The sequence below is a fragment of the Gekko japonicus genome, unplaced genomic scaffold, assembly GCF_001447785.1.
Source record: "Gekko japonicus isolate JY-2015 unplaced genomic scaffold, Gekko_japonicus_V1.1 scaffold58, whole genome shotgun sequence".
Taxonomy (NCBI): domain Eukaryota; kingdom Metazoa; phylum Chordata; class Lepidosauria; order Squamata; family Gekkonidae; genus Gekko; species Gekko japonicus.
Window position 1 is genome coordinate 588,356 of NW_015162475.1, and position 16,699 is coordinate 605,054.

The 16,699-nt window shown below is 38.8% G+C and overlaps 1 protein-coding gene across 1 annotated transcript in view; it reads right to left on the reverse strand.

Moving 5' to 3' along the window:
• The window catches only part of BBS9 (Bardet-Biedl syndrome 9), a 303,763-nt gene that overhangs the window by 259,707 nt on the left and 27,357 nt on the right, over window positions 1–16,699 (reverse strand). Inside the window, exons 7-9 of the mRNA XM_015405741.1 lie at window positions 16,418–16,601; window positions 15,318–15,447; window positions 3,277–3,458 (exon numbers count right to left, since the gene is read on the reverse strand). Coding sequence (XP_015261227.1) covers window positions 3,277–3,458; window positions 15,318–15,447; window positions 16,418–16,601 — 496 coding nt within the window. The remainder of the gene's footprint in view (window positions 1–3,276; window positions 3,459–15,317; window positions 15,448–16,417; window positions 16,602–16,699) is intronic.

Here is a 16,699-nt window from a genome sequence, read left to right on the forward strand (position 1 = left end):
CAGCCTCTCCCGTACTCTGAAGCCCTGACTTCTACGTCACATTGGCTGTCATACGGGGGGGCCACCTCAGCAGCATATAAGGATACAGAGCCCACCATTTTCTCCAGGGGAACTGATCTCTGCCGTCTGGAAAGCAGTTGTAATTCTGAGTGATCTCCAGCCCTCACCTGGAGATTGGACACATTTTACCTCAGAAGAGCAAACTGTTTAGAATGTTAGAGGCAAAAGCCAATCAAGTCACATATGCAAACGACCTCTGTGTTCCAAGGCAAAGGCCAATGAGGCTGCATATGCAAATAACCTCTGTGTTCTGACTGGCTATGGGGGGGGGGAGAGGAAGAGCAAACTACTTAGAATGTGGGGAGGCAGGACTCAGGCAAAGCAGCCAGTGGATAGGGAGACCCTCTGAATGACAGATCAGAGAACGAACTGATTTTGGAGTGTGTGGAATGTTCTAGAGAAGTGCCACCACCATTCGGCTTTTATTTATAAGGGAGATTAACACAATTTGATGGTTCCACTCTTACTTGTAGGAAAGTAGATGGACCACAGTAAAAAACAACTAAGACTAGCAAATACCATGACAATATGCACTTCTGTCATTGTTCTTTAAGACAACTGTTTGCTTAAATTATAAGTAACTAAAAATAGAACAAAGTTTATTTGAAAATTATTTAAATATATTTCCTTGATATATTCTACTCTTACTTGACCAGTCAATTCCAGAAGGCAGAGCAGGGGACTGCTGCTTGGCCCCGTGGCATTTATGCTATGGCAACCATACTATGTAACATCTACATGAAATCATTGAAAGAGGTCATCCAATGGTTTGGAGTCAAATGCCGCTAATATGCTGATGACACTCAGCTTTGTTTCTCCATAACAGCAAAGCTAGGTGGGTCTGTGGAAATCCAAAATAGGTGCCTAGAGAAGATAATAGGATGGATGAGTGTTCCCTCTAAGCTGAGTTAGTGTGAGCTAGCTCACAGTTTTTTTAGCCTCCAGCTCACAGATTTTTGTCTTTGCTCAGGAAGGATGGCTCCAGAGCTAACTAATTTATGCAGTAGATAAATCGCTCACTCACAACTTTAATGCTAGTAGCTCACAAGACTCCACAGCTTAGAGGGAGCATTGGATGAGAGCCAATAAACTGAAGCTCAATCCAGACAAGACTAAGGTGCTATTGATTAATGGAGAAGCTGCTTGGGGACTGTGGAGCCAGCCTTTCCAAGGGGTTGCGCCCCCCTCTGAAAGAGCAGCTTCGTAGCTAGGGGGTGCCACTGAATCTTAGCCTATGGTTCAAGGCTCAGGCCTCCTCTGTGGCATGTAGTCCCTTTTAGCAGCTCTGGGTAGTTCACCAACGACAGATGTTCCTCCAAATGTTCCTCCAAAACTGTGATCTGACAGTACTGATAACTGCTCTGAACACATCCAAGTAAGATTACTGTAATGATTTCTATGTAGTCTGCCTTTGAAAATGGTTCACACTGTGGTGGTCAGGCTACTGTCAGGGGTTTGTTACAGGGACACCTCCGCACCACCACCAAGGCTTGCCTGGTGCCTACTTTACTTTATTTTAGATACCAGGCCAAAACAGATCTTTTTAACCAAGCCTTTAACTAGTGTTTTTATACCTTCAGTTTTTTAATGGCTTGTTTTTATACTGTGGTTTTGAACTTTAAGTTGTCTTGAGCAGTACTCTGGAGAGGTGGAATAGAAATATTATTTTAAAAAAACTATCCAATGGTTGAGTTATTTTAAACAGAATTCATACAAGCAGGGTCCACTTGTGGTTAGTCTTTATTAGTACTGTAATTGGGGAGGGTCTTCTTTTCTCTGCTGCTTTTGGCAGTGCGATGAAATGTGTTTTTTCCTGGGAGGTTGGCAAGTGGCAAACCTCCACTTGGCATTTTTAAGGTGGTTTTTTCCCCTTTTCTCTGGGAAGGAGAAAGTCCATCAATGGCTTTCCAGGCTCACCTTCATACAAATGCCAATGTATCTAGCAGGAAATACAATGGGATGGCCCGGGCAGGGAACAACGTTTAAAGGACTGGGGGCTAGAATAACTCCAGGGACAAATCTCAAGGAAGGGGCTGGAAGAAACACATCTCTGACCTGGCCTGACTGGGGTCAAATGTGTGTGTGGGGGGAGAGATGATAAAATCTCAGTGCATCAGAAAATAGCTCTCTTTCTTTGCCTTGAGGAAAACTCTGAGCTTTAGTCTGCAAGCAAGTGGCCATTGGCCATGTGGTAGTCTAGGAGACTGGGAGCAAACTTCAAGGTAATGAGAACTGTGTAGAGACTTGTAACTAGCTAAACTTAAAGAGCCTGTCCTGTTTTAACAGCTGATGGGGCATGCATAGACAGCATCATAGGATTTACATTTTTTGCCAATTTCTTTTGTTTTCCTTGCTCAACCTGGAGATGTGCTAAAAAGTAAGCTTGCAGACATTTTCTTGTAAAAAATACTTTAAACTGTTGATGCTGGGAGGGGCTCTCTGTACCACATAGTCCTCCATAGTTTCGGACACACTATTTTAAGAGGGGTGCCAGGAGGAAGGCAGGTAGTTGGCAAACAGCTATTCCCCAAGGGCATCCAAGGCAGTAAACTGTCCCCATGGTAGCCAGGCACCGGGTAGTGGGAGACTCAGAGGCAAGGCCTCAGAACTGGGAAAGGAAGCTAGGAGTTCTGTCCCTCACAGCAGGCAACTCCTTACAAAAGGGCGGGTGGTAGCATAATAAAAGCCCCTCCAGGGAGTTAAGAACCCCTAAGGAGGATAGGGTGGAATGGGGCCTGCAGGCCAGAGTAGGCACATTCTGCCACAGGCAGTGTTATATTTAATTTCTGTTTCATTTTTGATAGGACTAACAGGTTTTTCCCCATTTTAGTTTTGTTGGTAATCTAATCAGATGGGAATCTAATCAAATAGCTGCCCCTAGCACAACGTAAGAGCTAGAACTTGCGGCTGCCAGACATTCTCAGGATCTCCTGGCTATTAATGCCATATGATTATTATTACTCCAGTACTGGGGCTAGAACATGGTAGAGAACCACTATTTATCAGAACTGTTTCTATCAAAATCTTTCCAAGTAAAATTACACTTATGCCAAGTTTAGTGAGTGAGAATTTAGTGCAACTTCTACATCAAATAATGCATTAAAAACAGCATTTCATTTGATAATTAAGAATAAATGTAAATTCAATTTTAAATAGTTAACAGGAAGAAAATAAAATTAAATAGGAAGAAAATATTAATAAAAAGAATTCATGTACCTTTGGTTTTTGTGGATTCTTTTATGATTTTCTGAAGTTTATTCATTTCTGCATCATATTCTTCATAATTTATAGCCCGAGCTTCAACTTTAGGAGCTTGAAACAGAGAAGGATCTGTACCAAGATAGGAGCATTGTAGGCAGCCACTATCACTCAGTGCAACTATCACACCATTCAAATCTCTGCATAAAAGAAAAAGACTGTACATGATGCAAGGAAAGCTGCACAAAGCAAACACTGTTATTCTGCTTCGATTAAAAATGGTTCCCCAGAAGTATCTGCAAAACTGCTTCTATTGAGACTACATGGCCACTTGAAAACAGATCACCTATAACAAACATGAAAGCATTGCCACTGTAAATTTTCTCTCATCAGAAAATTATTAAGACAACATAGTTAAAGGACAGCTAAAATGCTCAGAACTACAGTACTATTATTCCCAATATGTTTTTAAACAGTCCTAATGGGGTCACAGTGGCTCAGAGGTTAAGATGCTGAGTTGCAGACCGGAAGGTCTGTAGATCAGCAGTTTGAGACCCTAGTGCTGCATGATGGAGTGAGCTCCCATCTCTGGCCCCTCCTCCTGCCAACCTAGCAGTCCAAAAGCAAGAAATTGCAAGTAGATAAATAGGTAACAGCATTTCATGCACCTCGGCGTTTAGTCATGCCAGCCACATGATCACAGAGAAGTCTTCGGACAGCGCTGGCTCTTCAGCTTGGAAATGGAGATGAGCACCACCCCCTAGAGTCAGATTCGACTGGCTTTTGAGCAAGGGAAACCTTTACCTTTAATGTTAAAGTGGCCCTGACTCAGATAGCCTAGGCTAGCCTGATCTCTTCAAATCTTGCAAGCTAAGCAGGGTCAGCCCTGGCTAGTATTTACATGGGAGACCTCCAAGGAAGACCAGGGTTGTGACACAGAGGCAGACAATGGCAAACCACCTCTGAACATCTCTGGCCTTGAAAATCTATGAGGTCGCAGTAAGTCAGCTGTGACTTAATGGCACTTTCCACCAACTTTAAAGTAAGCAGTAAGTTAAAAAAAAAAACCTTTCAGTCAGTCAGTCAGACAGAAACCTTTATTGGCATAGACTGAAAAAGAAAACAACAACAATATAGGAACCACAGATTTTAAATATACAGACAGTCATCCCGCCAGAGCTTTAACCTTATATTCTTGAACCCTCATAGCAATAGAGATAAACCTCACCACTGTAAAGGTGATGTGAGGGTGGTGATCCGATAGAAGGAAGGATACTAGTCTCTCTTCTGGACAACTGTGCCTATTTATCAAAAGGGGGCTGAGTAGGACATCCCGTATTTTATTGTAGAATTCAGAACGAAGCAAAATGTGGGCAATCAATTCTGTTTTCCTGCTACTACATAGACAAGTCCTTTCAGGGTAGGGGACATTTGCAAATCTACCATAAAGGACCGCAGATGGTAAAGTGTCGAAACATGCAAGCATAAAAACTCGTCTTGATGGTGGGGCTGTAAACTGTAAAAAATAGTCAGCTATAAGCCCATTCCTCTTTATAAATGAGCAATATTTCCCAATCCTAAACTTCAACCCATAACCCTTCCTGTGCACAAAAACCAGGGTGGTATCTTTCTAAGGACTGGAGTAAAACATTCCTAATGTAACTTGTGAGAGTAAAAAGCAAACCCAAAGTCATTCAAGGGAAAAAGGCAACCAGGCAGAGGGTGCAGAAAGAATGCTGTGAGCGGGTAAAGATCAAGCAATGCTTTGGCACTGAAAACTGACTCCCCTCAAATGTTTTCCTAAAAAGCCAAACATATACTAACATATATAGCCATTAAATGCACAATTAGACTATTTAAGCCCCCTTTTGTGTATATGCAACATGCAAATCTAAGTTTGAGGAGTCAAACACACATAGACCATAAATATTTCCAACACTGTGTCCACTGAAAATATTATGGCAACCTAACCATCAGCTGAGCTTGACATTATAATCTATGCAACTCTACTGACATTCTGCATACTAAGCACTTGCATTCTTACAGGACAACTCTTAAAATAGAGTAATAATCCCATGAATGCCCCATACAAATTTAAAGGCCCAGTGAGGGTCCTTTGAAGATCTGGACCAAAAAAGCAGTATTAATGTTTCTAGTTTAATCATCTATTCCTTTCTGCCAATAATTCTTTACAGTTGCTCTGGTTTTGAGAAGTATAAGCTGTTTAAGCAAAGTGATATAAAATGCAATGATTTTTGCCTTTGCTCCACTCAGGAGTAATTGTTGCAATCCTATGAACACTTGGCTGTTTAAATCCTATTATCTTCAGCACTATTTAAGTAGGTTAGGTGTATGCAGGATTCCTGGCAAAAAAAATTATATTTCCTCTGAGTCCTAAAATCTATGGTGTTTCATATTTAAAATGTAAGTATACAGAACTTCATGAAAACTTTTAGAGGATATGCTCCTGTTAACTTTTTCCCCATGAATTCATAAGTATGTTGATAAAAAGAGAGGCAGCAACTGAATTATAATGTATTAATTCATCTTATGGAACACCTGACACCCAGTTGAGACCTAAAATTCTCAACTGCCTTGCCTGAGAACAGAATTACTGAAGTCCGTATTGCTCCAGAGAAAGTTGAGAAAGGCAGTCTTGAACGGTTTTAAAATAAATTTTATAGCCATTTTTCCTGCACCTACTGCTTTTGTACTATACTTCTACAGGCATTATTACCCTTAACAGTTTTAAAATGTGCAATTTCAATTACGTCTTTTGAAAGTGGAATAATTTCTAAATTATGCTTAAAACAGTCAAATAAATGTAAGGCTAAAAGAACACATTTATACTAAAGAGAGAAACAAATGATTCTGGTATCTATAATAACTTTATTGTTCAAAGCAAATCCTATAAACATATGGTAGTAATTTTGGGTGGAAACTATCCTTTACTGAATTGGGGACAAAAATAATAGCATATGTTTTTTGTATGTCTCTTTTGCAAAACAAATTGCTCACAATGTTTTAACAAATCCAAATGTTTTGCATACATTCAGTCATACAATAAAAATCAATTATTCCAAATGGATTAATAATGCCTTCAATCCATAAATTATCTGACTGCCTGTTTTAAAAAGTGACTAGTAATCTACCACTTTCTGTTACTTTTTACACTTTCAGAATGCATTGCCATTTAATAGTATGCACTCCTTTTCTGCTTACAGAAATTGATGCACTAATTAGGCATGTAATACTTAATCTATAGAATCAGAAAGTGTAAAGAATGTCATCCATGGAGTTACTGTTCTCATGACTTAATTTATTCTCATTACTGTACTCTAAATTTGTTCTCATTACTGTACAGTACTAAGACTTCTAACCAGCTTCACCACTTACTTTACATGGAAGCAAAAAATCTAAATCAATTATGATTTAAGACGCTATGACAGTATCAGTAGGTCTATTTTTCTGTATCTGGATTGTGCGTAACTGCTAACAGACAGTAAACATTTAGAAGGTTGTAAAATGTAGCAAGAGTCTACAATGAAGGACCTAATTGCTAAAAGTCAAGTAAACAATTTTCCCCTGAACAACCTTTCCATCAAGACAGTTTATTGTTATATTAGTCAATAATGTTTTGATCAGGTTTTTTCCTAGTTTGCAAAGACTGCAGCAGGACCAGGTCAAAACTATCAGCTTTCCTAAAGCTAAGTAAAATGTTTCATTTCCTGTTTTAAAAGGAGCAGCACACAAACCAACCGTGATTTTCAACACAAGAGATACACTTTTAAAACAGTAACTCAATGATTTCAAGGTATTCAAATTACCTTTCCAATGGCAAAAAACCTTCTAGCCTAACCAGTTCTGAACAGATTTTGATTATGTCCTAAAGCATCTCCAGTAGCCACTATGCTTTTCCCCATGGAGGCAAATTGTTTTCATAGGCTAAGGCGGGTCTCGTTTTTATTATTAACTATTAGTACAATGTGGGCATATTTCACACCTGGAAGTATTCTTTCATGTTCATTGTTAACTGTACTCCAAAAAATGAAGACTATGGCTATAATCTGAAGATGTCTTTTAGACACAGGCTTGAGGAAAGCTGAAATTCTGAAAGCCAAAATCACAAAACATGGTCTCGAGAATCAATTACTGCTACTTTGACCACCTGCTCTTCACAATGTAGTAAAGCAAAAACTAACAAGCCAAGACACTGCACATATCAGCCTCTGGACAGCAGACACATCCAGTTTGCCCTCTCACCCTCATTCTGTGTAATTGAAAGATTCAAGATGTTACCTTGCTGGCTAAGTGCTTGATGCTTTCCTTCCCGTAGTAAAACCTTGCCTATGGTAGAAGATGCCCTACAATAAGTTGCAGCTGCAGAACTACAGAAGAACATTGTGCATCTCTTGGGCAACCCCTTTCAAGCAGGGATTAATAGCATCTTTCTAAAGATACTATCAGCCATTATCCATTTTTCTAAAATTTTGAGATGTGAAGATAAACCTTCATTGACACAAGGGCTGGACAATTAGCATTTAAAAGGGCTCTCCCAAGGTTTAAATGAAAGCAGCTCATGTCCTTTTCTGTCTCATCCATTGGACAAGAAATGCCTTCCCAAAAGCAGGTCAGTAACTTTTAGTTAACAGCATACCACTGGTGACTACAATACTATAATGTACAATAAAATGTTTTCTTCATATTGACGAAACCAAAAGAAAGCCAAAAACCCTGGTTCTTACTTAAGAAGTGCCTGCTGTGTTAAATTAAATGGATGACTAACCTTTTTACAAGGTCAAAGTTATAGCTTGATTGTCTGTACAAGATGAAATTCTAGAAGTATAAGTACACATGACGTGTAATAATTTCCATTAATTCTTAAACCATAGTACAATTCAACCAGAGCTGCAATCCACTAAAGTAATTTGCCTATAAAGACCCACAGATGTTAATGGGTGCTATGCAGAATCAGTGCTTTGTGGACTGCACTTTCCAAAGAAAGTGATATCAAGTCTTATTAAAAATTTAATTAATGGCTCAGAGAAGAGGTTTGTTAAATTAGAAGCAGATGCACAAAATGCAGTTTAAATTTTATATATATATTGCTCACTACCTCATTTTTTTCCATTCTTGCTGCTTTAAGATAATAGTGTATCATATACAAAGTCTACTTAATACGTACAGATGTATTACACTGTTTTACATAATTTTGTACAGTATTTTGTTTAAAATTCCATGTAGGAAATAAGCACATAACTGAAAGCAAGGAAACTAATTTTTTTCAAAAGAACTATATGACTCATTACAATTTGGTTCTCTCTTCTGCAAAGGTTTGATACAAGTATTACAAGGCTGAAAGTACACAATATATAAAAGCTAATTCTTGTGCATGTGATAATGGATGCCAGTGTTAGCACTTCAGCAGCTATGGCACTTGGCTAATCCTGTAAAGGTTCCAAGTTAATCTAACATCAGAGAACTGCTACAAATCCATCTAGCCGCATACGAAGTTAGGAAACCAAACCTGGCAGATATCACCATCATGTTGGCTGCTAAACAGTTACTCTTTGACACCTTAGAACACGTTTTGAAGTACTTATGTGTTAATTAAAATTGACACCATCCCCATTTTTCTCACTGTGAGGAATGGGCATGATCCAAGTCTCGAGCCTTGTTACTTTGGCCTTGTATCTGGCTCTCTTGCCAGACCCATTTCCAAGTTTCACTGCCTTGCTAATTAAGTGGCCTTCCTTGCAAGCAACCCTCATTGAGAAGAGGGCCAGAAATTTACTTTTCAAAAAAATGCAAGCTGGAAATTCAAAGGAACCAGAAGATCACAGCAACAGATTGCTATAATGTTATTACACTCCTGGCTCTTAAACATTTACCATTTTGAAAAAGTTCTCAAAAAACCCTCCAGTGACACTGCAGGGAAAACAGCAGCCACAAGGGGCTCATGGAAGGAAAAGCCTGGAAACTGAACAATTAGAGAACAACATCATGGGAATGCTCTAAATAAATCCCACTACATAGATGGAGAAAAACTTACTTGTAGATGCAGCCAAGGAGAATCAGTGGGGGTTTTGCTAAGCTTAGTAAAGTTACAGTATGGTTGGGACCTAGAGCTGTCTCACCCCTCTGCCTCATCTATAGGACTTCTTGCTATTGGCAGATTATAGTGCAGCACACAACCAGTGACACCAACTCCATGTACCAAATTAGAGAGCAAAGACTGTGAGAAAATTATGCCTTTCCTCTTCTCTTTGCCTGAATTTTGAGAGCCAACACAATTTTGATAGAACTGGCAAATTCAGTTGCCGACGTTTTAACACAGCATATTAGTATAAGAAAATTGTTTTTCTATCTACAACACCCGTAAAAGAACAAAAAAGGTGGCTATAGATACAGCAGGAAAAAATAAAGAATTTGGAAAGAGAATACATATTTGAAAATGTCATGTCAATTTACAATGTTATGAGCGACTTAATGAGACAAAGTCAAAGGGAATCGTTCAGGAAAAGAGCTATATATGATTCCTTTTGACTGTAACATGTCAACAAATGTACAGCAAAGAAACCTCTGAAGAATGGAGTCATGCAATGTTCACTGTAGCTACTCTGCATCATGAACTTAGTGTCTCACCGAAAGAAATAAAAGAAAGACTAGAGGTAACTACAGACACAGAAAAATTTACTATTCATACATATAATTCTGAATATAAACTATTGGTTAATAAATCAAAATCTACTCTAAAGTCCTAAAAACAACATTTTGCATGACCACCTCTAGCTCATGCAGATGAACGGGGATATGATTTAACCCATTATCTAACTTCTCTTTAGTGTGAAATTATATTACAATTGTAAAAAATCACTGGTTTGAAACTTCTTACATTCTGGTATACCGAATATTCTTAGAAAACACTATACGTATACAGTCATTCAATTATGTGTGCCATAACTGGCAACACTTCTGTTAAACCAGCACTGTTGCAAAAAGGAAACTTTGAATCCTGCCATCTTTTGTCCATAAAATTCTGCAATAAGTATTAAGTTTTGCTATTTTTATATGGTGATGCTTTAACAGTTGTGGTGATGTCAGCTATAAGAAGCAGTAACAGATGGGCTGGAATGGAGACCAAAGTATTTCCCCCCCTCTGGATGAAGAAAACTGAATGTATAGTAGTTTCATTTATAACTCCACCCACTATTTCATTCCCACTTAATATCCTTTATATGCTTACATTCAACTAGAAGTGAACTTCCCTTTTCTTCATGTTTTTCGACTCATGTTAGTTCCCACACTCCAGTACATTTGCTGTTGGTTATGCCAGACATATCTATGTTGCAGAGCTTATGCTTTTGCAAAAAAAAAGAGTTAACTAGGTTATTGTATCCCCTTTCTGTAAAACTCTACAACACAACTACAGAAGTTTCTCATCTCACGTAACACTTATTCATTAGCTCAATGTGGATGTCACAACCTTGCAGTAAGCTTGCATATTCTATCCCGGCTCCCCTCAGATATACTCATTCTATCCTTTACTTTCTGGTTTGTGGTGACAATGTATTGCCATGACAGACCTAAACCAAGCAAACAATTGTTACTGATAATCTTATTTGTCTCCAAACTATAATAAACTCTCTAGAATAAACTCTCCAGAAGCAATGGTTGCCAGTTGTTGTGAAATTGTGATTTGTAAGAGTAAATCTTTATTACATTGATTATCAAAATGTTCATGATCTACACAATAATATATATTATAAATACTTGACTTCAGGGGAGATATTAACTGTGGGGCAACCAAGCCAGCTGCCCCAGGCTGGTCAGGACCTGGGGGAGGGGAATAGGGAAAGGCAAGCAGACTCCCAATACTGACTATGCATGCCCCCTCCAGGGTCCAGGCCACCAGCTATGTTTATTTGGATAACAGTTCAAACCATTTTTTAAAGGGAGAAAGAGTTTAAAATACCTTGTTGAAAATCCAACTATTTCTGTACTTGGGTCCTGCAACCTCTGGAACCAATTTTCCAGATGTTGGAAGGGAAGACACACGAGACTTGTGTACTCAGGGACCGGGTGATCCAGAAATAATAATAATAACAATAATAGGAGGAGGAGAAGGAAGAGGAAGAAGAAGAAGTAGTAGTAGTAGTCCACCAGTGGCCTTCTGACAGATAACTGAATCTAACCCATCTGGCTACAGCTATCTTTCTTGAAATTCCAATTGGCCTGGCACTTGAGATTTAGGAAGGGACTGCAGCCTATGCACAGGTGAAAGTGGGCTCTTCATCTACTGCCAAAAGGGAGTTCCCTTAAGGAACTCAAAGGCATATCAATGGAGGGCACACCAGCTGCACCTCCAGGCTGTGATAGCTGAAGGAGGAGTTCACATTCAGAGCATCCCACTTAAACCTGTGTACCTCCTCAGAACCCACAGCAGATGAGCTGGAAGAGTAATTTTAACCATGGTTGGCTCTGATCCATTGACCAATTAATGCCAAATACTACTTAAAGCTGTAAAATAAGATTCTGGTTTTATTTTCTATACAAAAAACCAGTGTCTTGAACATCCTTCCCCACCCACAACTGGGCCTTTTAAAACAAAACTTTTTTGTTTCATTTATTCTGCAAGAAGCAGACTATTTCATTACCAAGTAAAACGATATTCAGAAAAGTGAAAAATATACTTTCACTGACTTGTCCATACCTGTCATCCCCTTATAATAAGCACCCTGGACTTGTTTTGAAGGCACATTTATAACTGTAGGTACCTTTAATGTATTTCAACAGAATCTCTCTCCCATGAAGGGCAGCTACAGTGCTTTCCCTCATGAGCAAATACCTATAGAATTTCATTTAAAGAAATTGACAGCTGAATTCCTCCTGAATCTGAATGAAAGAGATAACCATAGAGACCTTAATGTTTTTCTTTACTATGACAACATGTATTCACTTCAGCCAGTGGTCATACAGCACAACTAGCAAAGTCTCTGGATCCTTCATGGAATACTAAGTTGAAAAGGAAGGTTAAGGAAAATGTTCCCAATACACCTTTCCCAATACATACACACAAAAACCAGTGCTTTTAAAAGACGTAACAAACACAGCAGTGACCACATTCCAAAATAAATTACCAAAATAGAGCTTTCACAACCATCCCAACTCCATTTTGTGGCCCCTGTCTCTATCTTTCTTTGGCCTGTGACCAGCCCACTTGTTCTGCCACTTTTGAAAAGTCTTGTGTGTCCTTGCCCAAAGAGCCGCTTACCAAAAGGATTAGGTGACCCTTAGTCAGAGTGTGGGTACAAGACAAAGGAGATTATATTGGCTAGGGAAAAGGCATGAGCAGACAATGTTTACCTAAGTGAATTCTAATCATGGAGGATAATAGCCAGCTAGTTCAGCCATGAAAAGGTATAGCCTTAACACAAAAGGACAAGTCTAAAGAGATTCAGTCAGGCATGGTCAGCTCTATAGCTGTCATTCTAAAACATTTCAATCCAATCACAGTAAAATGCTCAGTCTAGCCCAAAAGAAAAGATCTCCAGTGATTTCAACCTGTAACTGAAGACTATTTCATAGGATGCCCCCCCTCCCAGGAACAGCTCTTCTCTACCTCTACCCTTCTGCTTTCATCTCCTCCAAAACAATCTAGGTACCTACTTCTGACTCTGCCCTGGCTTCTCCCTGCCTCCAGCTGGCTCCACAAAAACCAAACTTTTGTCTCTAATTTATTAAACATTTGGAATACTGAGTACAATTCTGGTCACCACACCTCAGAAAGGATATTATAGCATTGGGAAAAGTGCAGAAAAGGGCAATTAGAATGATTAAAGAGTTGGAACACTTTCTCTATGAAGAAAGGTTAAAGCGCTTGGGGCACTTTAACTTGGAGAGATGACAACTGAGTGGTAACATGATAGAGGTTTACAAGATTATGCGTGGGATAGAGCAGGTAAAGAAAGAAGTACTCTTCTCCCTTTCTCACAATACAAGAACTTGTGGACTGGATGGGCCACTGGCCTGATCCAACATTGGCTTCTCTTATGTTCTTAATATCCCCTGACCCCTATACCAGAAGTTGCCCCTCAGCCTTAAAATTCATGTCCAGCTTCCACTGAGGGGATCTAAAGCTTGCTCCTTGTGCTCTCCTCTCTGGACTGCTCCTTGAAGTTATTGCTTGAACTCCCGCTTTTTATCCTTGCCAAGAAATCCATCCTGCCTTTTGAGTCAGTACAGGTCTGTAATCCACCTGGCTCTTCAGACCCCCTAGAACACTCAACTCACCACATGTATCTTTCCCACACAGAACAGGACAGGTAACATCTCACTGTTCTCCCTCCATTCTGTAAGATACACACTGCACTGTGTGCACTGGAACTGGGTACAGTCCTTGTGCACTCCTTGGTATTATTGTACTGGAACATACTTGATCATTATTTTGACTTCATGGTTGAATTTTGCTTTCTCTCAAGATCTCTCTGATTACTCCACTAAATTCCGATTGCCATCATAATTTCAGCTTTGCACTGGAGACAGGCCACCTTGACAAAATATCCTTAAAACAGAATGTGGTGGTCTAGGTCCAGGTTTTGGGCATACTTCCTTCTAGCTGGGTAATAAAACCTGTCAACAGCTCTTTGTAGGACAGGAGTGAGGGAGAAGTATTTTCTCTCTTAGGAATGACTATTTTGTACAACTCCAAGTCCAGTTTGGGAAGGCATACATGGCCAACTGACTACTGTACAGATCACAAACAGCAGCATTAGCCTGCCAGTATAAGTCAGTAAGTCAAGATATACCTCAAGAACAGACTAGGACTAATAATGTAGCCTTCAAATTACTCTTGCAAAACTATAGTTACAAAGGATGAAACTAGCTGGGAAATCAGAAGTATAAATTACAGGTTTTCCACTTCATTCTGTCACATATGCATTTTTTTTCAACATTAAAAATAGAAAGTTCTGACATTTCACAATCCCTCTTAGAACTTAGTTATTACATTATGACAGACTTAAAAATACATCCAAACAATCTTATGCATCTTATTGTAAGTCCAACTTGATCTATTCTCATCTTCATTTGGACATCAAAAGGTATTGTTTTCAAAATACACAGTGTTTTAAATAAACCAGGAACTGGAAACCTAGATTACATTAATGTTTGTCTGCAAATTATGTCATGGTCCAGCAAAGACTTAAATAATAGCTCATACCACCAAGGTATTTACTGTGATAAATACAAGAATATACAAGTTATTAATATTGGTCATTAATTAACACATTCCTATTTCTCAGTTATTTGTACTATGTTAAACTACTTTTCCTCTTCAAAAAGAGAGGCTGAGACTCAAAGAATCTTACAAGAAATCAAAGAAATTTGGTAACTAAGCCTTGTAGTTCTGAATCCACTATATCAGCTATTGTCAACTCACTGGAAAGACTAGTTGGGGGAGGGCTCCTCTCAGCACAAGCTTAAGGAGAAGGTGCAGCCTCTTTCCAAATTCATCAGTTACTGTGCTTAAAATTTGCCCCAGTGTATCCCTTAACACTAGTTGGGGGAGGGTTCCTCTCAGCACAAGCTTAAGGAGAGGGTGCAGCCTCTTTCCAAATTCATCAGTTATTTTTTTTATTGTCTTTCCACTATAAAAGCCTTCAAGCTGAATACCAAAACAATAGAGGTTAGAACAGAACAGCAACTAAGTGACCAAACAGGCAACTAAGTGACCAAAAAGTAGAGATCATAAGCTGCAAGGAAGCAGCAAACAGCAGTCGCCAAGAGAGAATCAACACTATGCCTGTTTCTTTATCAGATCTTAAGGCTGGTTTTCACTTGTGCTCATTTCTAGCCTTTAACATTTGCCATGTTTTCCATATCTTTGTACTGAAATCTGTAAGTTTTTTTTTAAAAAAACATAAACTTGAGATTTTTACAAGAATTTTTAAAAGTTACTCAATTTCAATCAAAGACATCAACTTTAAAATCAGTCCAAGGGCATTCTAGAAAAATAATGTAACAATTATTTAAATTGAAATTATGCCAGAATTACTTACTGAAAATTCCCCACTCTTACTGCTACAGGAATGTGGGGGAGCTGAGTTGCCCACTTTAGAGTCACATCTTGATAAACATGTAACATGCTGTTGTGGTTTCCAATCAGAGTGTTTATTGTTCCTTCAGACACTGTTTAAAAAAACCAGAAAGACCTGAGAAGCCATTTTTCCTTTGCATTTCTTAAAGAAACTGTTTCTCCCATTTTTGAGGAATGTCACTGTAGATGTTATATATGCACATGTGAAATAATCAATTTCAACTACTTCAGGACGCCACTTAGTACTTCAGATTTTTAATCAAGCTCAGCATATAACAGGGAGCCGGCGCTGTGTAATGTGACTCCAGCAAGCCACCTCCATCAAGAGGCAGACCTCCGCATTACATTATACATCTGTGATCTTTTCAAATGAACGGTAATCAGAAGTAGCAGAACAAAGATGGGAGTCTAGTAGCAAGTCAAATTTTACTGCATCAAAAGCTTTCACAAGTCAGAGCCCACTTCTTCAGATGCGATGGAATTCAAATCCATTATATACGCAACAGAAAGGGAGGATTCAAAACACACCCAATACGAGACACTTCCAACTGTTATTAGATAATGAAATAAGGAAATACAATAGGAAATTACAGAGATATAGCGGAAGCATCTGTAATGGGTGGGATATGCAGGATATTAACATCTATAATGAGTCCAGAAACCAAGGTCCTTTTTAAGCCTGGGTTAGGTATTCTTGAATATGTCAATGAATTCTATTTCAGCAATTTCACAGCAGTAATAATAGTCTCCAAGCATGACTGACAGTCACGAAGTCTGAAAACCAGCATATTCACTCATAATTATGCATTTGGTCACAGCTAGCATGTGCATAACATTTTACAATGTTGTATCAAACCTTGCATATGACATACTTATCATCATGTAATTAAAAACAAAATTAATGAGCATAAATGAACACAAAATTTGGGGTATGAACGGAAGCAGCTTCAATAGGCAACACTAGACACAAGTAATATTGAACTTGGGGTATTATCACATTATAGGAATCACAACTATTTGAACTAAATCATTGCTTTTATTCTAAATTTTCTGTTTACAAACCTGAACAATAGGGAAGAAAGCAACTTGGACTGGAATCAAGCTTTTTCATAAACCGAATTTGTCCATTATCCTTAAGGCAAAAGAAGTTTCTTTCCCCCAGTACAAATACAGAGGAAACAGTCTGATTGAAAGAGACAACACATATATCCAGAGCTTGTTCTCCGATGTTTAAAACCCAATCCACCTAAAAAAACCAAAAAGAAAAAGAAAACCAGAAAGTCGGTGCACATCAGACTGAATGCACTCAAGAAGACATCAGCACAATGCTTAGCTCTTTCAAAT